Source organism: Mytilus edulis, chromosome 3, assembly GCF_963676685.1.
Source record: "Mytilus edulis chromosome 3, xbMytEdul2.2, whole genome shotgun sequence".
NCBI lineage: Eukaryota > Metazoa > Mollusca > Bivalvia > Mytilida > Mytilidae > Mytilus > Mytilus edulis.
In genome coordinates, this window is record NC_092346.1 from 11,795,444 (window position 1) to 11,815,789 (window position 20,346).

Here is a 20,346-nt window from a genome sequence, read left to right on the forward strand (position 1 = left end):
AAAATCAGCACCACTGACATATGGATCATAAAATATTTCTATACACCAAATATAGTTGACCTATGGCTTATAGTATTAGATAAAGAGACCAAAACTCAAAAACTTAACTTTGACCACTGAACCAAGAAAATGAGGTCAAGGTCAGATGACATCTGCCCGTTAGACATGTACACCTTACAATCATTCCATACAACAAATATAGTAGACCTATTGCATAAAGTATGAGAAAAACACACCAAAACACAAAAACTTAACTATAACCACTGAACCATGAAAATGAGGTCAAAGTCAGATGACACCTGCCAGTTGGACATGTACACCTTACAGTCCTCCATACACCGAATATACTAGCCCTATTGCTTATAGTATATGAGATATGGATTTGACCACCAAAACTTAACCTTGTTCACGGATCCATGAATTGAGGTCGAGGTCAAGTGAAAACTGTCTGACGGGCATGATGACCTTGCAAGGTACGCACATACCAAATAGTTATCCTATTACTTATAATAAGAGAGAATTCAACATTACAAAGAATCTGAACTTTTTTTTCGAGTGGTCACTGAACAATGAAAATGAGGTCAAGGACATTGGACATGTGACTGACGGAAACTTCGTAACATGAGGCATCTATATACAAAGTATGAAGCATCCAGGTCTTCCACCTTCTAAAATACAAAGCTTTTAAGAAGTTAGCTAACGCCGCCGCCGCCGGATCACTATCCCTATGTCGAGCTTTCTGCAACAAAAGTTGCAGGCTCGACAAAAATGCAGAAGGAGATTATTCAATATGCTAATTAAAAATATAACCCTTCATTTCTTTTTTCTTCATATTTTTCAGTCATTAATGATCAATTGTGTATCTCAAGGTAAACAAACATTCTTCAACATATATACTTTTTTTTACAGGTACCAACTGAATCTTTCCCCACTTCTTTTTTTGTGTAAGTATTGATGAGTGTTATCTTTCTCAGACAATTTTTATAATTTAATTTGAGATTGTTGCAGGAAGTTGTGATATCTTAAACTGAAGAAAAATTGTAAGCAACCACACAATACAAAATATTTGAAATATTAAGCAGATTGAAAAAAAAAAAAAAAATCAAAAAAAAATCAGAAAATTATCAACATAAAAAACAACATACCTGGAACAAGTTTCAATGAAATCCATACAAAGCTGGAAAAGCTGAAAAAATTTAATTTAAAATTCAAAATCAACAAATAATAAAAGTTACAATGTATATATATGCTCTATATGTGAAAATTAAAGGTTTTGAAGTCAAAATGTCATTTAACACTAGAAACCCCCAGTTTTTTGTGGGGTTTGTGTGTCTTAGTTGTTTAGTTTTCTATGTTGTGTTTTGTGTACTATTGTGTACTATCGTGTCTGTTAGTCTTTCTTTTTTAGTCATGGTGTTTTCAATATATTTTCAACTAATGAGTTTGTAAGTACTGCTTATATCTTTTGCTCTCCTTTGAGGATCCAGCAAACACCCAGAACACCCCCTGGGTCAGCAATGATATAAATACAATTACAAATTTGGTGGGAACAGTTCTTTCTAGATTTTCTATCATTTAACCTGGGTAACTTTTTCGTTAAAAAAATGAGTTTTAAAATGGATTTTATAAAACTACGAAAAGAAAAGCAGGAGTTAGCAGTCAATATTTGACTGGCACCACGTAGATAATAAAAGAGTATTCTGAATATCTGACAAAAACGTAAAAACCAAGAGTAGAGAACATCCTTAAATGGAACATAAGTCTCTAATCCAGTGTGTCAACAATAAATTGAGACAGTTCATAAAGGATTGGAAAATAAGTTATCTCCGTTTGATCTACATACTTGTAAGATTTAACTCCTCACCTGAATTAAGTGATCTTTCTTCGACCAACCTATTTGTAAGATTTAACTACTCACCTAACTTAAGTTATCTCCCTTTGACCAACCTATTTGTAAGATTTGACTACTTACCTGAATTAAGTTATCTATATCTTTAAACCAGCAGCCTTTCTGCATTAATGGATGGTTTGTTAGTGCTTTGAAAACCTATCAAATAAAGACAGCAAGAATAAAAACTTTACTAATGAGGAAGATTTCAAACTATATTCAGCCCCTAGCTGCAGCAGTATGTTTTTTTAATATAAAACCCCAGTTGTTTAAAGAACTGGGTCTTATTGGCAGTTTTTATCTTGTTTCTATCTTTTATACTCTTGACAATGAGAGTAATAATGTGGAAACACCAGTGTAGACATCGACTTTTGATGAAATCTTTTAGTTGCAGTCTCATTGATGTATACCAAACATCAAGCTTTTTGGTGGGGTTTGTGTTGCTAAGTCTAGTTTTGTGTTTTGTATGTTTTGAATGCTGTTGTTCTTCTTTTGGTCATTTCCATTTTTTTCCATGGCATTGTCAATTCATTTTCGACATATAATTTAGATTGTCCTTTTAATGGTATCCTTTGCCTATTTTTTCATTCACATTCTTTTTTTTTGAAAAGTGTAAACACATGAATTCCTTTTTTTTTATATTTTAATGCAAAGTCTATTAATGACTTACTGATAACTGAATTGTATCAAAAGACAAAGTATCCTGCATTTTTAAAATAGGTTGTATGTTATATAGGAATGACCTTTTGATAAGAGGTGAACTGTACATTGATATATTTTTTCTATATAATGAACAGTTTTTAAACCTACCAACTTCTGACATTCAAAGTGTGTTTCATCTGATGCCATCTGTATCAATTTCCCCAACACTTCTGTGGAAGACAAAGTCCTCTGAACTGTTTCCTCATTGACAGATGGTACATGACATTCAAACACAACATGGAAATCACCTCCTTCCTCCTGGTCACTACAGACACTGTGAACATACATCAACCCTATCATCCTGATTTCATAATGACAGCAATTCAATATCAACATTAGTCTAGCTTCAATAGAGTTATCTCCCATAGACCCAAGCTCTAAAGAGTTGTCTCCCATTGAATTTTGAACAATTGCTTCTCTCAAGTTGCTTCCACTAGAATTGTCTCCCTTCATATTAGAATCTACTAAGTTATCTCCCATGTGTCTGATTTCTTTCAAGTTATCTCCGCTGGAGCAGTGATACAGCAGCAAATTGGCCAGTGTTGTGAGATATTCTATATAGCCAGGACCAGCCTGTTTATAAGGTTCTGTGAAGAGAATCTGTTCCTCTGCAAGTGCTGTAAACAAGGTGTGCTGTAGACATTTTGTATTTGAATCAGGTTCTTTGTTTCCAGAAATTTCTGTAAGCAATTTTGATGTCAAGTTCAAGGCCTCTTTTTTAATCACATGACATGTATTCAACCTGCAAAGAAAGAAGGCAATGCATACTTTATTTGTTCTCACATGTTTTCATACAATATAGATGATATAAATATATATACATTGTGTATGAAATATAATATAACATCTACACACACTTAAAAAGCATGTGTCTGAAGTCTATCTCTAAATTTGCCTTATGTGACAAGGTACAATAATTGAAGTTATATTTTTAATATAGTGGATGTGGTCAAGTGGTCTAAAGCGTTAAGCCATTGGTGATGTAGTGTATCAAAGATGTGAGTTTCAATCCTCTTGAGGAACAAAACTTTGCCAGCAAAAGGACCTCACTCTAATGCTGTTGGTTTCAATTTTCAGAATTATATATATTTGCATGTTACATATGTTAACTTTCATTGTTTGAGTATTAGTATTTGAGTGATATTATGAGTAAACGGAGTGTAAAATAAAACAGGGACAACCAAAAGACATCTTTTATAATATATGAATACTAGTATATTTTTCACATACATCTAATAATTCTTCAGGTTATCTGTTGTAAGTTTGTTTAAATATTATATTATGATAAAACACAATCAGACTACATTAATTATCAGTGATACATATATAAAAGTCCAAACTTCAAATCCAAATATACTAGACTAGTATTCAACTGAAAATGGCGTTGTCAAATTCAATCCAAAAAGCACAGTTGCTGCTGGCATGTGAATTATGTGAAATAGAGACAAAAATTCAATGGAAATGTATTGATTGTGATCTATTACTCTGTGATAAATGTAAAAACAAAGTTCATTCTAAAATTAAAAAGGCAAAAGACCATAACATTATTACAATTAAAGAAGTAGGACTTCAAGGAGATAGTTCAGGACAAATCTTAGACTTTAGTGACATTCCGTGTAAGGACCATTCAGGACAAGTCTGCTGCTTGTTCTGTAAAACTTGTGATAGCTTAGTCTGTCCTTCTGGTGTGACTCAAGTCCATAAAACACATGAACTAGTAGAGCTTGAAAAAGCTTTAAAGATGAAAAAGGAAGTAATGAAAATCAGGGAAGAAAAAATAAAGAAACAGCATGAAGATTGGATAAAGAATAAAGAAATATTAGACAAACTGAAAGAAACAAACAAGTTGAGCATTGATCAGACCCAAAAAGATATCCTTAAACAGAAACAGATTTGGAAACAAGCAGGGGACCAGTATGCTGAAGAGCTTGGTAGTGAAATTAATAAACAATGGAGACTAAATGTGGCAGCTATTGAAACTGAAAGCAGCAAGGTTAAAAAATTTGAACAGCATCTCACTAACAAACTACAGCTGATAGAAGAAATGAATATTAGTAAGGATGTGACAAAATTCTTTGAAGATACCAAATCATTTGAAGATGTGAAGGAGATATCAAACATTAATCTGAATTACGGTCTAAGTTTTGTTCCAGGTCAGATTCATCAGTCTCTATTTGGAACGATTCTAGATGAGATTCATAAAGACAGAATAATTAGAATAAAAGCCACTAAAGAGTACACTACAGAATTATTGTTTGTTTCAAACATAGTACAATGCTCTGACAATACTTTTTGGATAGAAGACCCTGTATCAAAAACAGTACAGAAAGTATCATTACAGCCTGACAGTATGATTAAAGTTATATCAAGTATCAATGAGTATTCATATCAAACAGCACTTACTAAAAATGGCCATCTCCTTATTTCTAATGGAACTTCAAATCTAAAGGTTCTAAAAGGAAATAAAAATGAATCCACAACTTTTAACTATAATTTCAACCAATTCATTGTGCAGCCAATCCATATCAATTACGAAAACCAGCTGATAGTAGGAGCTATAAAGAAGGTTCCAATAGACTACTCAGTCCCTGGTGAAGGTGTTGTTATGGTGATAGATATGGATGGAGATCATAAAGCCATGTATAAACTTGACAAAAACAATAAACCTTTATTTACAGAACCATTCAATATAACCACAACAAACAATGGGAACATTTTTATTATAGACAGGATTGCTAAAGACCACAGAGGAAGAGTAGTTATACTGGAGAAAGGAAGTGTCAGCAATATCTATCAAGGTCATCCTGAAATTAACTCTAATAATCATCCATTTAAACCATGTAGTATAGGGGGTACACCAAATGACAATGTTATTGTTTCAGATATGTATAATAATACCCTACATTTTCTGGACCATTCAGGAGACCTTCTGGCCTACTGCAATACAGTTGAAGACGATATCCTACTTCCATATTCAATGCTTTGCTGCGAACCAGGAAAACTTTTTATTGGAAGTTCAACACCTGCGATTGGGAATCACAAAGCTAAAATCTATAAAGTAGAAATACCAAATAATTTATAACTTGAATAAACTGTGGATGACATGGTTGAAGTATTTTTAAATGTAAATCTGTTTTACACTTTTTCTAACCTGACTTTATTCTGCGATATAATATGAGTCATACAAAAGCTGTAAAAAAAACCCAATCCCTACTAACTACGAGGCAAATTGCTAATGAAGGGAATACGGAGGACACTTTCATGCTGTGCATAAATTTAATTTTAACCACTTAAACTTTTTATCAATAAGATTTACTTAACTTGAACTTATAATTGAGAAATAAAACAATGTTGTCCATCTGAGTTTTTCAACTGATTTATATAGTTCTTTCTTATGTTGTACTGTTATACCTCTGTCCAAGGTAAGGGGGAGGGTTGGGATTCCGCTTATATGTTTAACCCCACCACATTATGTATGTATGTGCCTGTCCCAAGCCAGGAGCCTGTAATTCAGTGGTTGTCGTTTGTTTATGTGTTTCATTTTTGTTTTTCGTTCATTTTTTGTACATAAATAAGGTTGTTAGTTCTCGTTTGAATTGGTTTACATTGTCATTTCGGGCCTTTTTAGTTTTATAGCTGACTTATATAATGCGGTATGGGCTGTGCTCATTGTTGAAGGCTGTAAGGTGACCTATAGTTGTTTTAAACTACTTTGTCATTTTGGTCACTTGTGAACAGTTGTCTCATTGGCAATAATACCACATCTTCTTTTTTATATTGATTTCAATCATTTGACTAATTTTTGTTCATATAACTTAATCAAAAATGGGATTTTGTTCAATGAGATTTTTATAAATTTACTATTTCAAACTCTTTACTACCTACTCATGCATGTGATATGATGATGATGAGGAAAATTAATTACAGAAAGTCAATTATCAATTGGCAACACATCTAACAAATGGAAAACAACTGTCATATTCCTGACTTGGTAAAGGCATTTCCTTATGTAGAAAATGGTGTATTGAAACTGGTTTTTATAGATACAACATCATCAAAGTACCTTAATCATAGAATTCCATTATATTGACAACAAGATGTCAGCAAAACAAAACAAACAGATATAATTGGTATTACAGCAGTCAACTCTGTTTTACAATCTAAATCACTTAAACAAATAAAAACACAATGGCATAAAGTGTATCTATAGACAAAGTACATAAGCAAAAATGCAAGACAAGTATACCAAAAAATCCATAGCACAAAAACACAATGACAGGATTCATGCTAAAAGTATATTTCCAAATATGAGATCAACAGTAAAGATTATACATATACAAAGACAACTAAAAGGAACACTATACATTCAACAAGTAATTAAAAGAGGGACGAAAAATACCAGATGGGTAGTCAAACTCATAGATTGAAAATAAACTGACAACGCCATGGCTGATAATAAAAAGAGAAACAGACAAATAATAGTGCAGAAGACACAACATAGAAAACTAAACACTAAGTTACACAAACCCAATCAAAAACTGGAGATGATCTAAGATGCTTCAGTAGTGTAAGCAGATCCTGCTCCACATGTGGCACCCGTTGGTTGCTTATGTTATTACAAATCCGGAAAATAGTCTAATTCGGTAGGTCACATTCGTGAAAAGGGAAGATGATAAATAATATCAGTACATTTTTGTACCTTGAATCTATACTTCAAGACATTCATGCAGTAATTATGAGTATTTGCGAAGTTGATTTATGGGAATATTTATCAACATGATCTTGATATCTTTAGATGATTTCTTTTTAGAAAAAAAGGACTAAGATGTTTTTGACATACCTCAGTTTATCAATGGAATTAGATGCGACTGTCACACCAGTGAGAGGTTTGGCTAACTATAAAACAGGTTCAATGCACTATTTTTTACATGAGAAAATGCCTGTACTAAGTCAGGAATATGACAGCTGCTATCCATTCGTTTGATGTGTTAGAGCTTTTGATTTTGCCATTTAATTAGGAACTTTCTGTTGTGAATATCCTCAGAGTTCAGTATTTTTGTGATTTTACTTTTTTTATCAACTTTCTGTGATTGATACGGATGGCAATCATCATGCCAGGTATGAATTTGGCAGATACAATGAATCTTGATCAACAAATATAAGTTTGATTAACTTATGTCTCATCCCTTTTGCACATTTACGCAAATAAAACATGTTTAAACAATCAACAAATCGAATAATATAACTACTACAAACAATGGGAATATTTTCATTATTGACAGGATTATGAAAAATTGGAGAGGAAGAGTAGTTATAACTGAGAAAAGAACAGTCAGTGATATATATACTTGACATGCATATATATCAATTCTAAGTATCATCCATTTAAACCACATACAATATTATTGCATAAAATGTTGAAAATGCATGTACCAAGTCAGGTATATGACAGTTGTTATTCATTCTTTTGATGTGTTTGAGCTTTTGATTTCTCCTATCGATTAGGAACTTCCCGTTTTGAATTTTCCCCAGAGTTCAGTATTTTTGTAATTTTTCCCACGTTCTGGCTGATTGTGGTCATAATTCATTCGATGGCAACAAAATGTAGAATGGAGTAATGGGACCATGTTCAATGACATTCACTGAACCAGGAAAACTTCTGATTTGATGCACTACACCATTGATAGCCTAGGTACAACAGATTTATAAAGTGGAAATATCCAGAAGTTGAACACCACAATGTATGATTGAATGGTGATGACACGATTCTACTAGAAGTAAAATAATGTATTTAACATACAATGTACATATCAATAATAAATCAAAGTTGTGTTTTAAGATGTGGCAAAGGCATTAATGAGAAAAAATCAACAACCTGAAAATCAAAAGTGTTGTGTAGATCAAAAATTCTGCTACTTATTGGTTCAGGTCAAAACCAAATATGGTTCAATCCTGAAGTAACTAAATGGTTGAGCAAAATATCCCTATTAAAAGCTAGATTTATGAAAGTGATCAGTATTGAGCTTAAAAGGCACATGGACACACATACAGACAGATGAATTGACAGAATGATTCCTAAATACTTTAAAAACCATGTTTTGGGATGGTATAAATGATGAGAAGATCCTTTTTTTTCGAAAATTTTCCTCGCAAAAATGTAAGACAAAACTGAAAATAAGTTAAAAACAAAATATTTTAATTACTTATTTGGTTCTCAGCAATTTCAAAATCAAAGTATTGCCATATTCCAAATGAAAATAAAGGCAATAGTAGTAACCCGCTGTTCGAAAATCATAAATCGTTTGAGAAATAACAAATCTGGGCGACAAACTAAAACTGAGGGAACACATCAACTATAACAGAAAAAACCAACAACAGAAACACTAAAATGCAACAAAAAATAATCAAAAATGGAACACACACAGAAATGAACTATATGATAACAACTGTCATTTCCCTGAATCACAAAAACAATTTACTTTCTGATCAATAACTTCAGAGTTTAAAAATTCAAACTTTAAATATTATGTCACTCATTCTTAAGGAATTGTAAAATGATAGGTATACATATTTTGCCTTTAAAATAGGAAGTTGAATACAAAAGACTTTTATTTTTCTGTACAAAAGCAGTTATTTCATGCACACATAATTCTAAATGAATTGAATATTAGACGTCTTAGTACAAATAGATAGGTCTACCTGTATTTTACTAATAAAAAATAAATGGCGTTATCAAAGTCAATTCAGAAAGCAGAACTCCATCTACCTTGTGAATTATACGAAACACAGACAAAAATGTGATGGAAATGTACAGACTGTTATCTGTTGATTTGTGATAAATGTAAAAACAAAGTTCATTCAAAGTTTAAAAAGGCAGAAGACCACAAAATAATCAAAATCAACGAAGAAGGACTACATGGAGATGATTCAGGACAAGAGTTCAGTGACTTTCAATGTAAAGACCAAGAAGACAAACAAATTAGAATACAAGTCATCAAAGAGTACACTACAGAATTAGCTCTAGTTTCAAAAATAATACAAAGCTCTGAGAACACATTCTGGATGCATTCCTACCTTGATCCAAAAACTATACAGAAAGTAACATTACATCCGGACAGTACAATAACAGTACTATCAAGAATCAATGAGTGTGCATTAATGACAGCATTGACTAAAAATTGCGATCTTCTCATTTCTGATCTGGGTCAGGATCCCTAATAGACCTTGAGATGAGGAACTCAGATGACGTAATTAAAAAAAAATATTAGTCAGCCATACAATTGTGGATGCTGTGATTTTAAAAATGGACATAAATGAACAATAAGAACTGTTTTATAGAGCTGATGTGATGAGAAAAGAAAGATGTACATTTGACCTGAAATAAATTATTAGAAAGGACAATTTTTTTATTGAATTTTATGATCAGAATTTTGGGATTATTTCATGAGGAGAGTGACATTTTTCACCATCTTCCGGGGTCCAGCAATTTGCGAAAAAAGTAATCTCACTTGCCACCCCGAAAAATTTAACCAGACATGTATAAATGTATCAGCTTCGATATGAGACATCATACATGTTCAAGTAAACGATATGGACTGAGCAACGGAGGAAAACGTTACCATTACCACCTATGGAGAATTAATTGTAAATGTATACTCATCTAACTTCAAATCTGAAGATTCTGAAAGACAAGAGTGCACACGCTAAAATGTCTCGCCTTCTATACTAATCATTGATATTATGTTGATAGTCCTAAGTATAAAGCTAAGCTTTAATACAACTGTCACATAAACTTAACATTAATCAAGATAACTAAACAAAGACCAATAAACCTTGAAAATGAGGTCAAGGTCAGATGAACCATGCCAGGCAGACATGTACAGCTAACAATGCTTCTATACAACATATGTAGTTGACCTATTACTTATAGTTTAAAGTCATAAGAAACCTCAAATTAGAAAAAAAATATGCATATGTTTTTTATAACTAAATGGATAGTTTTCATAATACAACTTATGTACATATAATTTTTTCTGAAGAAAATTCTTTAATTTGTCCACATTAAGAAGAAGTTTACTTATTTTTAATTGCTTGCTTCCAGGAAGCAATTCGCCGACATATTTTCCGTATGCATAGTGACCCGAATGTAACCCTCCTCGTAAAAATCCGGTGATCGCAATACGCATGCATCTGTCATTAAAATAAACAAATATCTGATTATACATGTTAAACACGTGCTCAATACCCATGCTTTTTGTGATTTGTTTACTATAAGGTGACAATCGGTAAAACTCGGCTTCAAATCACGCTATTTAATGAGCAGCCATATTTGTTAAATCATAACAAACAGAGAGAAAAAAATTGACGATTATATGATGTATTTGCGAAAATAATGATAAAATCGTGCACAGAGGACTAAGTTTATGATATATACATGCATTGGTTCAAGAATTGGATAAACATTATTTTTCACCACTCACTCGTTTCATATGACTTTAAGAAAAATAGACCAAAACACAAAAACTTAAAAAAACTGTGCAATGAACCGTGAAAATGAAGTCACGGTCAAATAAAACCTGCACGACTGACATAAAGATCATAAAATATTTCCATACACCAAATATCGATGACCTATGGCATATAGTATTAGATAAAAAGACCAAAACTCAAAAACTTAACTTTGACCACTGAACCATGAAAATGAGGTCAAGGTCACATGACATCTGCCCGCTAGATAGGTACACCTTACAATCATTCCATACAACAAATATAGTAGACCTATTGCATATAGTATGAGAAAAACAGACCAAAACACAAAAATTTAACTATTACCACTGAACCATGAAATGAGGTCAAGGTCAGATGACACCTGCCAGTTGGACATGTACACCTTACAGTCCTTCCATACACTGAATATACTATCCCTATTGCTTGTAGTATCTGAGATATGGACTTGACCACAAAAACTTAACCTTGTTCACTGATCCATGAAATGAGGTCGAGGTCAAGTGAAAACTGTCTGACAGACATGAGGACCTTTCAAGGTACGCACATATCAAATATAGTTATCCTATTACTTATAATAAGAGAGATTTCAACATTACAAAAAATCTTTTTTTTTCAATTTGAAACAGATAGAAATTCCTTTTTATACTTGGTCATAAGATTACATGTATAGCTATATATACAGGAATCTCCTGTCAGGTAATTACTCATACCAACAGTCATGTGATTGATTTAGCTACTGGTTGTCATTGTTTCATTTACAAGTATGTGGTCATGTAATTATTTTTGCATCATTGGTCATGTTTTTACATATTAAAGCATCACTTTTTATGCAACTGTTCTAAATCTTGCATCACTAGTTTTATACCCAATCCTAGAGAAAAAAAAACAAGAACTGTTAAACCAGTATGTATAGCGGTTTGATCAGTGATATGAATACACCTATTTGTACTGCTTTACTATCAATTATCTCTAAATTCATACTTTTTTATATTAGGTTTCATGGTTATGAAACATATGGATTGATTGATTGGTTGCTTAATGTCCAGTGCAAAACATATAGAAGTTACTCATTTGTGCTGTATATATCTATGATATATGGTGACATACTTTTGGCGGCTAGTTACGAATTATAGTTACACAAACCAGTTACGTCTGTTTGGGTTGCTTATACTTATTTTTCAACAGGATGGAACTATTAACAATATCTAATAAGTGAGATTAATCGAGCTATAAATCAGGTTCTAAACAACATTGTCTCTGAAAAATGTCAGGAATACAACAATTGATATTTCCTCTGAAAATCCTGTTCCAAGTCAGGAATAATATGTCAACTGTTATCTTCTGAAATTACTCCGAAATGCCTGTTCAAAGTCAAGAATATGACAGTTGTTATTCTCTTCTTTTGAGAAATGCCTGTCCCATGTCAGGAATAGGACAGTCTATATTGTTCTCTGAAGGTTGCACTTTGTAAATACAGCTGCTTCTGAAAACACGCCTCTTTTGGGGAGAAATTGAATATTCATAGAAAATTAGTTTTGTTTACATACTGGTTCCCAGTTATACTCTCTGTGTTCCACATCGCAGGAACTTGGAAATGTTACCAGTATATAAACACGTGCATATTGTTTACATTGAAATCTGTGGTAACCTTTCATTCGAGGTAGGGATAGTTAAGAAAATTAGTGTAAGTCTAAACTCTGAGAAGTTCGAGGCATATAAAGTTGAAAATATGCCGCACAGCCCAATATTTTGACCTTTGAAAAAAATTGTGGTGCAAATGAACTTTCAATTCTAAGATAAGATTTCAAAACTTCATAGTAAAAGTTGTACAGTTTTAGCGGTAAAAGGTGTTCCTATGGGAAATTGCATTGTCAATATTTACAGAAATACAACCTGAAATGCATTTTCCAATTCAAAAGCGTGACAGTTGTTTTCTTTCTCTGAAATGCCTGTTGCAAAGTCAGGAATATGACATTTTTTTTGTTCTCTGAAATGCCTGTTCAAAGTCAAGAATATAACAGTTTTTTTCTCCCTCTCTGAAATGCATGTTCTAAGTCAGGAATATGACAGATTTTTTGTTCTCTGAAGTGCCTAATCCATGTCAGGAATAAGATGTTGTTTTTTTCTCTCTGAAATGGCTGTTCCAAGTCAGGAATACCTGTTCCAAGTCAGGAATATGGCAGTTGCTTTTTCTCTCTCTGAAGTGCCTATTCCAAGTCAGAAATATGACTGTTATTTTTTGTCTCTGAAATCACTGTTCCAAGTCAGGAATATGACAGCTGCTTTTTTTCTCTCTGAAGTGCCTGTTCCAAGTCAGGAATATGACTGTTGTTTTTTGTCTCTGAAATGCCTGTTCCAAGTCAGGAATATGACTTGTTTTTTTCTCTCTCTGAAATGCCTATTCCAAGTCAGGAATATGATTTTTTTCTCTCTCTGAAATGCATTTGAATATGGACTTTCCTTTTTCTCTAAATTACCTTACCTGTTTCAAGTCAGAAAAATAGCAGTTGGCTTCCATTTAGTCCTTTGGTTAAGTATTTGTTGAGTATTTGCCAACTATATATGTATCCATACAGACGAAAGCATTACTATTTGGTGACAACTTAGCTGGCAGCTTTGGTAAAGTCAAGACAAATACTGAGTAGACAGGGCCAAAATAATCACTACGAAATAGATAAGCTTATGCTAGTTCAGCTGCATTAGAACAGAAAAGCAATAACTGAGTGAATTGCATCAACTCCAAACGGATCGGTACGTACGTGGACAGGGTAAGTGTATCCTTCAAAAGGAGGCTTCAATGCATGCATCTCCTGCCATGCAAATCATTCTTAGTAAAATGTCACAATAGGGAGTAGGAAATAGATCAGAGGACGTTTTGGTATCTTAATGTTTTACGTGGGGAAACAAGTCTCTTGTGGAGTGAGAAACAGATACCAAGCAATCGTATCAGTCAACATATCTATGATTTTACTGTTGTTATAATTATGTGTATCTTAATATAATTTAATTTTGGATGTAACGCGTCTTCTGATTGGCTGACGCTATTTTTTTTATCAGCCCATAGACATAATTTAGTCATGTGACCGTGACGTCATCAACGTTTTTTCCTGGTTCTACGGTTTAAAATGGAATTTAGTATTAAATGACTGTAATATTTTTTCTGTCTATTCGAAATAACATAAACAATGTGGTGCACACTGTTAAATAACCCGCTACGCGCATTATTCAGTGTGCATCAAATGTTTTATGTTATTTCTTCATAGACAGAAAAAATATTACAGTCATTCCTTATAAAAAACAAACATAAAAACCGGTAAAATGCCGTATGACTACATTTATTCGCTAACATCTATGACATTTCGTCTCGAATGGATAGTTGTTCATTGGTAATTTTATTACCATATCTCCTTATTTCACATATTGTGGTAATTTTGCATATAGAATTTTGCAATTCCAAAATACAACAGTGCCTATCATGCAACATATAATTACATGAATGACGAATCTTGAACAAGTCACTTGTGAAAATTATATAAATTAAAGGCAGAGTTTAAATAATTTCTCTTTTATTCTTCAGAAATTGTAAATTAACAGTTATAATCAATTTGCCTTTAAAATTCACGATTGCACCAAAAGACTTTAAATTTATCAGTACACAATCACAGACGTGTAAGCAACAATTGATTTTAAAAATGAATTCTATTAATAGACTACTCTGTACAAAATGATTTTATAAAAGTCTACCTGTGTTTTACAAATTATGCAAAAATGGCGTTATCTAAGTCAATTCAGAAGGCACAAATTCCTCTTCCTTGTGAATTATGCGAAATTGAGACAAAAATTCAGTGGAAATGTACAGACTGTGACCTCTTAATGTGTGATAAATGTAAAAACAAAGTTCATTCTAAGTTTAAAAAGGCAAAAGACCACACAATAATCACAATTAAGGAAGTAGGAATTCGTGGCATGGAATCGGGTCAAAAGATAGACTTCAGTGACATTCCATGTAAAGACCATTCTGGACAAGTCTGCTGCTTGTTCTGTAAAACATGTGATCACTTAGTCTGTCCTTCTGGAGTGACCAAACTGCACAAAAAGCATGAACTAGTAGAGATTGAAAAAGCTTTCAAGATGAAAAAGGAAGTAATGAAGATCAGGGAAGAAAAAATAAAGAAACAGCGTGACGATTGGTCAAAGAAAAAAGAGATATTAGACAAACTGAAAGAAACAAACCGGCTCAGCATTGAACAGACCCAAAATGATATCTTAAAGCAGAAACAGATTTGGAAAGAAGCAGGGGATCAATATGCTAAAGAGCTAGGTAGTGAAATTGATAAACAATGGAGACAAAATGAGGAAGTGAACGAAACTGAAAGAAGCAAGGTAATACATTTTGAACAACATCTAACTGACAAACTACAGCTGATAGAAGATATGAGTATTAGTAAGGATGTGACAAAATTCTTTGAAGATACCAAATCATTTGAAGATGTGAAGGAGATATCAAACATTAATCTGAATTACGGTCTAAGTTTTGTTCCAGGCCAGATTCATCAGTCTCTATTTGGAACAATTCAAGATGAGATTTATAAAGACAGATTAATTAGAATAAAAGCCACCAAAGAGTACACTACAGAATTATGTTTAGTTTCAAACATAGTACAATGCTCTGACAATACGTTTTGGATAGAAGACCTTGCATCAAAAACAATACAGAAAGTATCATTACAGCCTGACAGTACGATTAAAGTTATTTCAAGTGTCAATGAGTATGCATATCAAACAGCACTAACTAAAAATGGCCATCTCCTTATTTCTAATGGAACTTCAAATCTAAAGATTCTAAAAGGAAATAAAAATGAACTCACAACTTCTAAATATAATTTTAACCAATTCATTGTGCAGCCAATCCATACTAATAGAGAAAACCAACTGATAGTAGGAGCTGTAAAGAAGTTACCAATAGACTACTCAGTCCCTGGTGAAGGTGTTGTCATGGTGATGGATATGGATGGAGATCATAAAGACATGTATAAACTTGACAAAAACAATAAACCTTTGTTTACAGAACCATTCAATATAACCACTACAAAGAATGGGAACATTTTTATTATAGACAGGACTACAGAAGACTACAGAGGAAGAGTAGTTATACTAGAGAAAAGAACTGTCTGTAATATCTATAATGGTCATCCTGATATTAATTCTAAGAATCATCCATTCAAACCATGCAGTTTAGTTGCTACACCAAATGATAATATAATTGTATCAGACATGTACAATAATACCCTACATTTTCTGGACCATGCAGGAGACCTTATGGCCTACTGTAACACAGTTGAAGATGATATCCTACTTCCATATTCAATGCTTTGCTGCAAACCAGGAAAACTTTTTATCGGAAGTTCAACACCTGTGATTGGGAACCACAAAGCTAAAATCTATGAAGTAGAAATACCAAATAATTTGTAATTGGAATAAACTGTGGATGACATGGTCGAAGTATTTTTATCTTTAAAATGTAAATCTGTTTTCCACTTTTTTTATGCCTGTATCAAGTCAGGAATATGACAGTTCTTGTCCATTTGTTTTTGATGTGTTTTGTAATTTGATTTTGCCATGTGATTATGGACTTTCCGAATTAATTTTCCTCTGAGATCAGTGTTTTTGTGATTTTACTTTTTTCTAACCTGAATTTATTCTGCGATATAATATAAAAAAGTAAAATTACAAAAATACTGAACTCTGAAGAAAATTCAAAAAGGAAAGTCCAAAATCAAAAGGCAAAATCAAAAGTCCAAACACATCAAAGGAATGGATAACAACTGTCATATTCCTGACTTGGTACAGGCATTTTCTAATGTAGAAAATGGTGGATTGAACCTGGTTTTATAGCTAGCTAAACCTCTCACTTGTATGACAGTCGCATCAAATTCCATTACATTGTCAACAATGCATGAACAAAACAAACATACTCAAAGAGTAAAAATGTCAAAAATAGGGGTACAGCAGTCAATATTGTGTTATCATCTCAATCACTATATGAGTCATACAAAAGCTGCAAAACAAAACAACCCTACTAACTGAGAGGCAAATTGCTAATGAAGGGGATACGGAGGACACTTTCATGCTGTGCATAAATTTGATTTAAACCACTTTAACTTTTTATCAATAAGATTTAATTAACTTGAACTTATAATTGAGAAATAAAACAATGTTGTCCATCTGATGAGTTAAGCCTTTTTCTACTGATTTTTATAGTTCGTTTTTATGTTGGACTGTTATACCTCTGTAGTCCAGTCAATCTAGCATAAATTTGACCCTAACCCGAAAGTAATTGCAACAGAAGATTTTTAAGTTTTAATCTTTAGCATTATACCCCAAATATACACAGAAAAAAGTCCCATAAAATCTAACTTGAGGAAGACTAAAATACTCACCATTTAAAATTCTTATGGGGATTTGCATTAAAAAGGGAGATAACTCTTGCAAAAAAGGCAGAAATATCAATAAAAACTGATACAAAATTATAACTTTACTGCTTCTATTCATCAGAATGTATTGATTCTTGATTTTTTAGCGGTCTTTAGAGTATAACAAACAACTCTAAAGGTGTTTTCATATATTTTATCAAGCTATAATATAGATTGTGTAATTCATTAGTTGACCATTTATTGAATTTTTCAACATGTCAAGGTAAAGAATCTCAAGTTTAATAAAAATAATTAAGCATGTATTCTTCTTTTTGTGTTTTAAAGTTTCTTTAGATAAGTTAATTGCTGAAAAAATATAATATACAGATATAAACAATACCAGATTTTCACATTATTTTTTCAAAATAGTTACAAAGCTTCAAATTTGCAATTTCTTTAATGAAAAATGCACGAAAATAATAAAACTACCCATAACACTTCGGTTTTGATCATTTCATGAGCAGAAGATTATATAATTTAGTAAAAATACAAACTTATAACCCCATCAAAGTATCATACTTTACATCAATTTCAAAAAATACAACCAAAAACTGACCAAAAAAGACTAATTTTTGAAAGAGTTATCTCCCCTTCCAATGTTAATTTCCATAGGAAATTAAAAATGTTGATTTTGAGTTTTCTTCAAGTTAGATTTTATGGGACTTTTTTCTGTGTATATAAAGGGCATAATGCTATAGATTAGAACTAAAACATTTTCTGTTGCAATTAGTTTGAGATTAAATCTTAGTTTGACTGGACTACTGTCCCAGGTTAGGGGGAGGGTTGGAATTCTTCTTGCATGTTTAACCTGCCACATTATTTATGTATGTGCCTGTCCGAAGTCATGAGCCTGTTATTCAGTGGTTGTCGTTTGTTTATGTGTTACATTTTTGTTTTTCATTCTTTTTTTTGTACATAAATAAGGCCGTTAGTTTACATTGTCATTTCAGGGCCTTTTCAGTTTTATAGCTGACTATGCGGTATGGGCTGTGCTCATTGTTGAAGGCTTATATTTGTTCATATAACTAAATCAACAAGAATGTGTCCATAGTACACGGATGCCCCACTCTCATTATCATTTTCTATGTTCAGTGGACCGTGAAATTGGGGTCAAAAGTCTAATTTGGAAATTAAATTAGAAAGATCATATCATAGGGAACATGTGTACTAAGTTTGAAGTTGATTGGACTTCAACTTCATCAAAAACTACCATGACCAAAAACTTTAACCTGGAACTTGCACTATCATTTTCTATGTTCAGTTGACCGTGAAATTGGGGTCAAAAGTCTAATTTGGCAATTAAATTAGAAAGATCATATCATAGGGAACATGTTTACTAAGTTTGAAGTTGATTGGACTTCAACTTCATCAAAAACTACCTTGACCAAAAACTTTAACTTGAAACTTGCACTATCATATACTATGTTCAGTGGACCGTGAAATTGGGGTCAAAAGTCTAATTTGGCAATATAATTAGAAAGATCATATCAAAGGGAACATGTGTACTAAGTTAATAGTTGATTGGACTTCAACTTTATCAAAAACTACCTTGACCAAAAACTTTAACCTGAACGAACGAACGGACTGAAGGACGGACGGACGGATGCACAGACCAGAAAACATAATGCCCCTCTACTATCGTAGGTGGGGCATAAAAATGGGATTTTGTTCAATGAGATTTTTATAAATTTACTATTTCAAACTCTTTACTACCTACTAGTGCATGTGATATGATGATGGTGAGGAAAATTAATTACAGAAAGTTCTTTATTAAATGGCAACACATCAAATGAATGGAAAACAACTGTCATATTCCTGACTTGGTACTACTATGTAGAAAATGGTGTATTGAAACTGGTTTTATACATACAACATCATCAAAGTAACTTAATAATAGAATTCCATTATATTGACAACAAGATGTCAGCAAAACAAAACAAACAGATATACATTTTAATTGGTATTACAGCAGTCAACTCTGTTTTACAATCTTAATCACTTAAACAAAGAAAAACACAATGGCATAAAGTGTATCTGTAGACAAAGTACATAAGCAAAAATGCAAGACAAGTATACAAAAAAATCCACAGTACAAAAACACAATGACAGGATTCATTCTAAAAGTATATTTGCAAAAATGGGACCAACAGTAAAAAATATACATATACAAAGACAACTAAAAAGAACTCTATACATTTTAACAAGTAATTAAAAGAGGGACGAAAGATACCAGAGGGATAGTCAAACTCATAGATTGAAAATAAACTGACAACTCCATGGCTAATAATGAAAAGACAAACAGACAAATAATAGTACAGAAGACACAACATAGATAACTAAAGACTAAGCAACAAAAACCCCACCAAAAACTGGGGGTAATCCCATGTGCTTTGGAAGGGTAAGCAGATCCACATGTGGCACCCGTCGTGTTGCTTATGTTATTACGAATCCGGTAAATAGTCCGGTAAGTCACATTCGTGAAAAGGAAAGATGATAAATAATGTCAGTACCTTGAATCTATACTTCAAGACATTCATGCAGTATTTCTGAAGTTGATATATGGGAATATTTATCAACATGATCTTGACATCTTTAGATGATTTTTTATTAGAAAAAAAAAGAACTAAGATGTTCTTTGACATAACTCAAGTTTATCAATGGAATTTGATGTGATTTTCATACCAGTGAGAGGTTTAGCTAACTATAAAACCAGGTTCAATGCACTTTTTTTTTTTTTTTTTTTTTTTTTTTTTTTCTAATTGATTCTTTATTGCA

At 32.5% G+C, this 20,346-nt stretch overlaps 3 protein-coding genes across 3 annotated transcripts in view; 2 read left to right on the top strand and 1 right to left on the bottom strand.

The window, feature by feature from the left end:
- The window catches only part of LOC139515817 (tRNA (32-2'-O)-methyltransferase regulator THADA-like), a 218,702-nt gene that overhangs the window by 58,864 nt on the left and 139,492 nt on the right, over positions 1-20,346 (bottom strand). Inside the window, exons 31-33 of the mRNA XM_071305528.1 lie at positions 2,699-3,332; positions 1,973-2,047; positions 1,146-1,186 (exon numbers count right to left, since the gene is read on the bottom strand). Coding sequence (XP_071161629.1) covers positions 1,146-1,186; positions 1,973-2,047; positions 2,699-3,332 — 750 coding nt within the window. The remainder of the gene's footprint in view (positions 1-1,145; positions 1,187-1,972; positions 2,048-2,698; positions 3,333-20,346) is intronic.
- Positions 3,965-5,948, top strand: LOC139515822 (uncharacterized). The gene has a single exon (XM_071305534.1). The coding sequence runs from the start codon at positions 3,969-3,971 to the stop codon at positions 5,670-5,672; it is 1,704 nt and encodes a 567-aa protein (XP_071161635.1). The 5' UTR covers positions 3,965-3,968; the 3' UTR covers positions 5,673-5,948.
- LOC139515821 (uncharacterized) lies at positions 14,832-16,592 on the top strand. The gene has a single exon (XM_071305532.1). The coding sequence runs from the start codon at positions 14,867-14,869 to the stop codon at positions 16,568-16,570; it is 1,704 nt and encodes a 567-aa protein (XP_071161633.1). The 5' UTR covers positions 14,832-14,866; the 3' UTR covers positions 16,571-16,592.

Bases quoted from the DNA above. Each gene is read 5' to 3' on its own strand.
- LOC139515822 (XM_071305534.1), top strand. From the start codon at position 3,969: ATGGCGTTGTCAAATTCAATCCAAAAAGCACAGTTGCTGCTGGCATGT.
- LOC139515821 (XM_071305532.1), top strand. From the start codon at position 14,867: ATGGCGTTATCTAAGTCAATTCAGAAGGCACAAATTCCTCTTCCTTGT.